Below are 9,603 nucleotides of genomic sequence, written 5' to 3'. Positions count from 1 at the left end.
TGTAGTGGAGATCGGTAGCCGCCGCTGGCTGAGAGCTCTGGAGTTAGAGCTCTGGAGTTAGAGCATTGGCTTTCACAGTTGATGCGTCGACGACGCGAGGTTTTGGGGTTTTGAGGGATTCCGCTTTGTAGAGTTGAGTGAGTTGGAGAAGTGCGGCTTGATGAGCTTCTGCAGGTTCGGGATTTCTACCAACTTGGTGTTGTTGCGACGTATTATACAGCCTTGGAGGAGTTGGAATTGGGCTGGGGGCGTGCTGCGTTGCTGTTCTGGGGTTGCGGTAGACGGGTAGTGCTGGTGCAGCCATGACGGCTGCGAAAGGCGAGCTGCCGCAGCAGCAAAACCAACTCAGTGATTACCAGGCTTTAACCGAGGAGGAGGTTATGATCGTAGCCCGCGGCTGGGTGTTGAAAGCGCTCAAGTCTGGCTCAGATGGTGTTGATAAGGGGCATTACATGCACCTCTGCGAAACCGTGCGTGACCCTCGGCTGCACTTAGACGACGGTGCGCCCGAGCTGGCCGTTCGGATTAACGCGCTTTCGCAGACTGTGTCGTACTTGAACGAACGCTCCCACAGGACTCTCTTGCAGTACCTGCTTGGGATGAGCATTTGGACTTACAGTTATGAAGTGGTGGACGCGCTTCTGTCTTTTGTAGTTAATTTGTCGACTGCCAATGGCTGCTTTGTGCCTGATTGCTTGGATATGTTGGTGCGGAATTTTTTGCCCCCTTCATGTGGACTCCCTTCGTTCTTTGACTCGTTCAGCAGAACCGGATTGATGATGGGGATCACTACCATGGACAAGCTGAAGTCCCAAGGTGCTGAGCATCTCGCGAAGAAGGACAAGGTGAGGGTGTGTGGGTGGTTTCATTTGTGTACTCTGCGAGTGGCATGCTGGGTTTGATCGTGATGCAAGAATTTGTATTTCTGATTGCACTACACGTTCATTGACAGCCTAGGGTTGCTTTCGCAGGTCTTGGAACGTCTCCATTCTGCTCTTGTTCGAACTGTGGATCTTGTTCCCACTGCCGCTTTTCGGCTGCAGCATATTGTCGTACAGAGAATGCCTCACAGGACATGTGACAAGCAGTGGCTGGCTCTCTACGTAGAGAATATGCTGAGGTTGGAAAGTAGTTCCTTGAGCAGTGCACTTGGAGGGCAGATGCTGTCACTTATTGTTGACCGTCTCATCGAGATTGACGTGGAGATCAGATGGGAGGATATATTGAGAGAGGAGGACAGTAGTAAAGTTTTCATGTTTCACATGAACCTTGAAGATGATGACTTATTTGGAGCTAACGATGCTGACGAAGGTTTCTCTGTTGTCGATTCTTCTGGACCTGGCTGTGAAGCTAAGCAACAGATTCAAGCAGCTGGGAATAGGTCTGTCCTTAACGGAGTATTACCAACCTTGGATGAAATGGCCGATAAGATGGACCTGATTATGGATATGACTCTTGATCACCTCCATACCTGTGTTCAAAATGGTCACGGAGATTTAGTGTTTGAGACTTTAATGAGGTCGTTTCAAACAACAATTCTGGACACCTACAAGTCTAAGTTCACGCAATTTCTTATTTTTTACCTCTGTTCACTTGCTCCCTCAACCTGTGGAAACACATTTGCATCTCTTCTTTGTGACATTTTCGAATCCAAGACCCGGCCTCCGAACACTCGGATGTCTGCTGCTGCGTACTTGGCAAGCTACCTTGCTAGAGCAGGGTACCTCCCGTTGACCGTTGTAGTTGAATCTGTGAGGCGGTTGTTGGATTGGTGTGTGTCGTATGCTCAGTTGGCTCAAGATCGAAGAAATCCGACAATGACAACTGCCGATCCAGTTTTGCATGGAGTATTTTATTGTGCATGCCAAGCTGTAATGTATGTTCTCTGTTTCCGATTGAAGGATTTGACTGAGGATCAACGGCTCAAACGTGTTCTTCGGACCCTACCTCTTCAGGAGTTGGTGGAACATCATTTAAAACCTCTGAAAGTTTGTTTACCATCTGTGGTTGACGAATTTGTAAAGCAAGCCAGCATTGCACAACTTGTGGATTGCAGGCAGTGGTCGAACACCAGGGACGCGACGGCTGTACAATCTGCTGGTTCCTTCGGTGGTGAAGGGAGACTGGACATGTTTTTCCCGTTCGACCCCTACCTACTCAGGGAATCAGACAGGTTTATACGGCCCCATTTCATTCAGTGGGCTATGGTTGAGCCTCCTGAAATTATTGAAGAGTATTCTGACGAGGATGATGACTTCGTGAATCAGACGTTTTCTGAGCCAACTTCTTCGTGGGAAGACGATTCTCTTTCTGATATGCAGGATATGCATGACATGGCTGTTGCATCATCAATTATGGGAACTGTCGACCATGGTTTCATGTTTGAGGACGACATGGGTAACGATGAGTTCAGGGACAGGCATGGAAGATCTGACATTGTCACCACCAGAGGGTTCGATGTCGACAGATTCCGCGATGACAATGGAAGCTTTCATGGCCCGGATTTGGTTGAATCATTCTTGGATCACATGTCATACACCCCACCTAGGGAGTTGACCAGAATGCCTGCTAGACTTCCGGCCGTGCTTCACCCATCGTTGTTTACATGATGTGGATGTTCAATCACTTTGTATGATACTTTATTTAACTGGTTGAGAGTTAATTATCGATACTATGACTTATTCGGTCAGGGGTGGTGCGCATACGACAATTTTGAATTTAGCGGGCTCCGTGAGGCTTGCAGAAACTCTCCAGTTGAAGCTGTAGGGAATTACTGCTGCTTGTCTCATCTTAAGCAAATGAGCAGGCCCAGTCAGTTTTGTACCCCACATTATCTACTGTATTAGACCATGATAGTTATCTATAGAGTTTTGCATAGTATCCAAACGCGTGATTGTTGGTGTTCATATGAGTGTTGAATCTGCGGTTCTTGGGAAACACTTTATCAATTAGAGTTAGTGTAGGCATTCATGGACTGCATTCGAAGAGGCGCGTCAGCGTGTGCCCTTTGAAAAATTCGTAAATTCATGAAAACGATTTTTTGTGAGATGCCTAATAAATCTATTGCGTTTTGGTGTGACTCAAGCTTTTTCAATCCTGCTGTAACTGTAATTCCAATCGACATGATTGTATCTTGTGTTGTAGATGTTTGTTTATTTGATAATATTTAACTTCGTCTAAGCGGCTTAAAAGTTCTCTTACAAAAGTGTCAACAGAACAAATGTATGACTGGTTTAACCTCGCATCGGTGTTACAAAATTCTAAGCTGTGACGAAATCTCTCTTCCGAAGTAACGTGATCTTTGTTCAGTACCGTATCTAAGCATTGTGGCAGATAATTTCTTTCAATCAATCAACGGGAGATTCTTCGCCGGTGACGTGTGTCGGTGACAGATATCCCCCACCTGCGCTCATGTAATAGTTAAGTGCTGCAACTAGTCCAGGTTCTCTGCACCCATTTGATTCTGATATGACATTAATCCCTCAGAGGAAAGAGTTGGGTACAGAGAATCTGGACCATATCAGATCGAGCCTACAAGGAATGAAGAACCTATTACTTCTGATCTGAAACAGCTTTCTGCATACCACAGCCACTTCTAGTTCTCAATGGACCCTCCTCACCTTCAGTTAGTGTATGTACTGACCTACATACAGACGCAATATCTTCATGCAGTGTGAAGTTAAACTAACTGTTGCAAGAATACAGCAACCCATTCATGAATGTAGTTTGCGACGTATGAGAGAAGTGACCCACAAACTTGAACTTTGACTGCTCCTGAATTGATAACTGAAGTAAAAGTTGAGTGGAGTCGACTAGAGTAAACCACCCAAATTTGACTGCTCCTAAATCGGCTCTAGTTTTAACTCCAACACCCTGCCAAATTGTTATTTCAAGAGAATATTGAATGTAGGTAGCATTGCACCTTGCACATCTTACTTTGGATTGATATTGCATTCAACTGTAAGGAATATAGTTGCAGAATTGCACAGTAGAACTGTAGTGTTTCATAATAATTGGACAATTTGTTTTGTACAACACTACTTAAACTTTGTATCATTTTTAAAACTCCATTTTGTTACTAACTAAACACTGTTACTTGTAATATTGAAGATTTACATGTGGCTATAAAGTATGTAACACATTTTAGCACAGAGCTTTTACATTGAATACACATTCTATTTATTTATTTATTTTCATCTATTTAATTATTTCTTTCTATTACTTTTATTGCCTTGTTTTGCAAATGGTTTTTCAATTGTTATTCACATTTATGCCAATGTTTGTGTGCAATGAATCTTATTTAACATATTAACACATGTACCTTTTTTTTGTAGGATCTATTTACACATTGCTTACAAATAATTCACAAGATTTTTTGAGAAATTTTAAAACTTACATATTTTATATTATACAATAAATTTTATTATTTTGCTCCATTATTATATTTATACAAGATATTATCAAATTTAAAAATTATATATATATATATATATATATATATATTTATTTTCATTAAGTGTAAACTAAATACATTGATAACAATGTTCAAGGTATATTACTTTCATATCCTATGATATTCAACTATAGTTGTTTTGTAGTCGTAAATCTTTTTTATAAAATTGAAATTTTTTTAATATTTTATGTATGATATTCTTTTACTCTTTATATTATATAATTTAAGTAGCAAGTTAAAAACATATAATCATTTAAAAAAAAATCTATCAAAATTTTAGCAAAAAATATTAACATAATAAATCTATTTAGGGGATACAATCTATTACATCAAAGCTTTCATTCTACTTTTATTTGAGATAAAAAAATCTCATACTTTTTAAACCAAATACAAAGATTTAAACAAAGAAAAAGAAAAATAAAAAGAAAATTGAATACAAACAAAGAAAAATCTGATTTACTAAGATGATTATTAATATTATTTTTTTGTATGATTTTTGCATTGAATTGTACTAATTAGAAATAACTCGTGACATAATCAAGTGTAACTTTGAACACTTTTTAGTGCTTCAAATCATACATGTATTATAATTCAAACCACAAAAATATGGATCCTGCTTGTGGGTCAAAGTTAAATGTTTATACTATGTAGCAATTTCTTGCAAAATTGAGGGGGTTGAATTTTTCCTAAAGGATGTGCTTTTGGGCTTGAGAGAATTGACATACAAAGTGATTGTTTTTCCTTATCTTAAAAACATTTACAAGTATTTTAAAGATTTTCAAGTTGAATGCTTTGTACTGCTAATATTGGCAAATTTGAGTGATCTCTACGTGGGTGCTTTATTTTATCAGGTTTTCTCTAAAATTTTAAAATAAAATTCAAATATTGTTACAAAAATATTTTAAAAAATATTATTACCAATATGAAATTGATGATTTTATAGAAAATATTGCTATTGATCACATCATCATTACATGTGTAAAACTGCGAAAAAGTCTAGATTTTTTATTTCATTTCATTTTATTTTATTTATCTACATTAAGAGTGAATGAAAAAAAGAAAAAAAAATACAATTTTAAAACTATACATTAAATAGATTTGCGTTCTTGGAGAAGGTGAAGACGGGCTTGTGAGCTGCATATACCCGTGTCCACCTCCACCGCAAGTTGATAACCTGGGGCAGTCTTTTTTGCTGTGTGTTTGAACACGAGGAGACGAGGCTTTTGTTTCTCCGACAGCTCTTCAGTGTAGTTTGGTGCATCAGAGATTGTCGATGCGGTCTCCAACGCCCTCACTTGGATTCCTACGATTTCTCTGCTATTTACGCCTCTCTGCGCTTATCCGACTAGCTGCAGAATTTTTAATCGCTTTTAAACCACTATTTTCTAGCTCTGCCAGCCCTTCGGGACTTTCTTAGCATTACACGAATCATTCAACAAGCTTCAGAACGGTGAGTATCTACTTTTTCCACAGAAAATGGCCTTGTCCTCATAATTATAGAGCTCAGTTTATTGCTTCAGTGGGATCTTGTTTTGTGGAAAAATTTCTGACCTTGTTGAATTCATGAAAAGGTTGGACAAATTTTTGTTGGGTTATAACACGAGGGAAGAGTTCATAGTCAAGTCTTAATCTGTTTGCTATCGCGATGCTGGTTGAACGACTGGTGTGGAGTTAAAGTAGTCTTCAACGCTACAGGATTCTCAGCGGATTTGAGGCCATTCAGCTGGCTTTGATCCTTTGAGAATTGGCTGGATACTTATTTCGTTTGAAATAAGGGTGAGCTACCTAATTAGGGTTCTAATAGCCGAAATTCAGTGTTATATGGTGAATGGAAGCCAAGACGCCGGGCTCTGCCCTTGAAGGCGAATTCCATCAAATCATCTTTGATTAAGAACAAGAATCCTGGTTCTCATGTCATTTTAGGACCTTGTTAACGGCTTTGCTGAGTTGTGTGAAAATGGTTGTGAGGTGCACAGTCTGGTGTGGTTTACTATTATTGAGTCAAACTTACACTGAGAAATTTGGAACTATTTGCAGAAGAGGCAGACGAGGGTGGTGACGAGCAACCACCACATGAATGTGTGACTTTATTCCTGCCTGAGATGTTTATCATCTCAACTATGAGTGAAATACTAGTTTCACGTATGGTACAGGTTTGTCTGTAACCTTGTGACTTTCATTCATTTACTTTCCCCAGTCTTGTTCTTTCAATTCTTATTTGACATTATGAGCACTTCAATTCAGACGCTTACACTGAGGCATAAGAGTTAATCGTTACAACATTTCTTGTGATCTTTACGAAGCACCATTCTGGGTGTTACTGGAATGGGTGCAGAAATCGGTGATTAGTCACTCATGTTTTATGCGTCATGTTTGCCAAGAACTTGCACATTCTTATCATTACGTTTGAAGCTCCAATCTCAAATTGGGAATGGACCTTTGGAATCTATATTTTCACCATTATCCACAAGGATGACTTCACGTGTAACTGCTCAAGCGATGGTCGAAAGAGATTGCGATGAAGAGCTCGAGAAAGAGCAGGAGATGGATTATCCGATTCCCCTCTCACCATTTGCAGGGGAGCTCTCGAAGGAAGTAGAGCTTCAAAGAGCTTTAGTTGCAGAGGCCGCAATGAAAGCTGGGCCGGCAATTGGGCAAGAAAGTGTGTTGTTTGAGGATGATTGGCTGATGATTGTGAACAAGCCCCGGGGATTATACTGCGAGCATGTGCTTGCAACTATTCCATCCCTGTGTCGCTCAAGTGGTTTGTTTCTCAACTCTAGTTTGTTTAGTCCTCCAGCTGTTTGCTCCTGTAAATCATAATCTCAAATTGCATGAAGTTGCGCAGCAATTTTCATTATAGTTTTTGTTTAAATTTGAGCGCTCTTTGTATGCAGGAGAAACCCAATTACATCTACATATGGCGAATCGACTAGATCGGGATACAAGTGGAATCATGGTCATCACTAAATGCAAGGAAGCGGCTGCAAAGCTCACCCGTGCTTTCACCAATCGCGAGGTTCAGAAGACATATCTGGCTCAGTGTGCCCGGGCAAAGCCCACGTGGAGAAAGACAAGGATCGAATCTGGACACGGCAGATCCAGATATGGCGCATGGCGTGTCTATGCCAAACACGATATTGGCAGGCGTCTTCCAGGAGGATCTACGGTTAGAGACATGGTCACTAGAGTAGAAATTATTGCAGGTACTAATTCGTTAAAACAAGATCCGCAACCTTCACCCGAACATGACTTTGTAGAGGTTGTGGTTGGAAGAGAAGATGAGGTAAGGCTTGGCAAGGATGAGGTTGAAGATGGGAGTTTAAGAGAGACACAGGAGCTGACTGTGGTCCGTGCATTTCCGGAAACTGGAAGAACTCATCAGATTCGGTTACACTGCCAATATTTAGGCCTGTCTTTGTGCGGGGATGTCAAGTATGGGGGCCCTCTTGTCTGGCAGGGTTTAAGTTATGATTCACATGCCTTGCACGCTGAGAGTCTAGCATTTAGACATCCTATTACCAAAGAGCCAATTTCAGTAGTCACTCCATGTCCAAGTTGGGCTGCTCAATTGGGAGTTAAACCATTTGAGCCTAAAACCTCGGAATAACTTCTCACTGGCATCATCTCTGTGTTCTCAACCATCAATCTCCGCAGGTTTTAAAACGTCGTAACCTTCAGTGCAAACCTGAATTGACCTGGATCGGCACTTCTTCCGTTCGGAGATCCCTGAGGAGCTTACTTCGAGAAGCACTACAGTAGTGTCTCCCTGAATATTTCTGAAGGTTGTAGTAGTGGTTCAGAGAAATAGAGTGACTGGCATCAATCTCATCAGTGTGAAGTTGACTACTATTGCAGGTTGCTTGCTTACATGAATTGAGCATTACTGAAGCCATTGAATGGTACTTTTTGAAGCTGCTTCCAAAGTTGAGTATCTCAGGCTTTTATAATAATTTTCATGAGTGATATTGTGAGTTTCAACGCTTTTCCAGTTGAACTTGGTGGGTTGCTCAAATATGCTATTACTAAATCTCATATGATTTAATATTAAATGAACTATTACGATGAAGTGCGAAAAAAAAACTGATTGGAACTTCAACCACCTTAACAAGTAGGATGAAAAACTTTACTTTGAACCTTTGCTTAAAGATTACAGCACTCAATCATTTGGATATAATCATGAGTTTGATGTCATTTTAAAGTTAAAACAAACATATGAAATAATCAGTACATTAACTTTTTAAAAAGTAACTTACAATGGAATAAAAAAACAAAAGCTAGACATTAACAACAAATTTCTTTTGAAGGGTAGTTTGCATACTATGATAGATTTTTTATTTGAAATATTTTATGAAATTTAGCTACAATTTTTTATGGTCTAAAAAAGTTGATGTATTAAAGAAGAAATTTGGCCATTGAAGTAAATTAATTTACTTTACATAATTTAAGATATATATATATATATATATATATATATATAATGAAGTAAACAATTAACAATGGTGTGAAAAAGAGAAATCAAAGAAAAAAATAAAAAGAAATTATCATATATATCCTTTGAGTATGCTAAAATATTAAGAATAATTCTACATTTTTGATAATAGCAAATGTACCTTTGGCATTTTTTATAATAGCAAATCTATCCTTGAATATGATAAGATATCACTAATTTGATAAAATTGCAATAATTCTCATGGATTCTATTACTTTTTATTTTTTATTTTTTTTAATCTTCATATAGAGTCCAAATTACATGTTTTCATCATATCACGTACAATCAGACCTTAGTTCTCTTTTTTGGCATTTTATCTCGCAAATTTTCAACATCTAAAAATTTCTTTATCATAATAGCATTCTAACACCTACTTGAGGCACCACTTTCTCAACTCTAGTAGTTGAATCCTTCAAATTGCATTCCAATGCCTGACTATGGCATTACTTTTTTTTGCTACGATTTTCACATCCTTTAAACTGCACGCTTTCAAAAATTTGGGTGTATTGTGGATGATAAATATTTGTCTTTTAACAATTGGACAAATTTACAATCCATATGTCAATGCCAACTAGATGAATGCATTGGTCTTCAAAACCTTGGTTGCTCCACCATCTCACATCTTAGTCCTATTGCCAACTTATCCCACATCCATCAC

General features: G+C 39.0%; 2 protein-coding genes across 2 annotated transcripts; both read left to right on the top strand.

The window, feature by feature from the left end:
* On the top strand, positions 1–3,094 carry LOC112274265 (uncharacterized). The gene is made up of 2 exons (XM_024503586.2): positions 1–845; positions 972–3,094. Exons 1-2 carry the CDS (start codon positions 303–305, stop codon positions 2,607–2,609), a joined length of 2,181 nt encoding a protein of 726 aa, XP_024359354.1. The 5' UTR covers positions 1–302; the 3' UTR covers positions 2,610–3,094.
* Positions 3,095–5,665: 2,571 nt separating this feature from the next.
* On the top strand, positions 5,666–8,379 carry LOC112273925 (RNA pseudouridine synthase 1). The gene is made up of 4 exons (XM_024502983.3): positions 5,666–5,903; positions 6,491–6,606; positions 6,789–7,217; positions 7,351–8,379. The coding sequence occupies exons 3-4, from the start codon at positions 6,809–6,811 to the stop codon at positions 8,061–8,063; spliced, it is 1,122 nt and encodes a 373-aa protein (XP_024358751.1). The 5' UTR covers positions 5,666–5,903; positions 6,491–6,606; positions 6,789–6,808; the 3' UTR covers positions 8,064–8,379.
* Positions 8,380–9,603: the final 1,224 nt, after the last annotated feature.

Source organism: Physcomitrium patens, chromosome 21 (genome assembly GCF_059467195.1).
Source record: "Physcomitrium patens ecotype Gransden chromosome 21, ASM5946719v1, whole genome shotgun sequence".
Classification (NCBI taxonomy): Eukaryota; Viridiplantae; Streptophyta; class Bryopsida; order Funariales; family Funariaceae; genus Physcomitrium; species Physcomitrium patens.
This window is presented reverse-complemented; position numbering and strand designations above follow the sequence as displayed.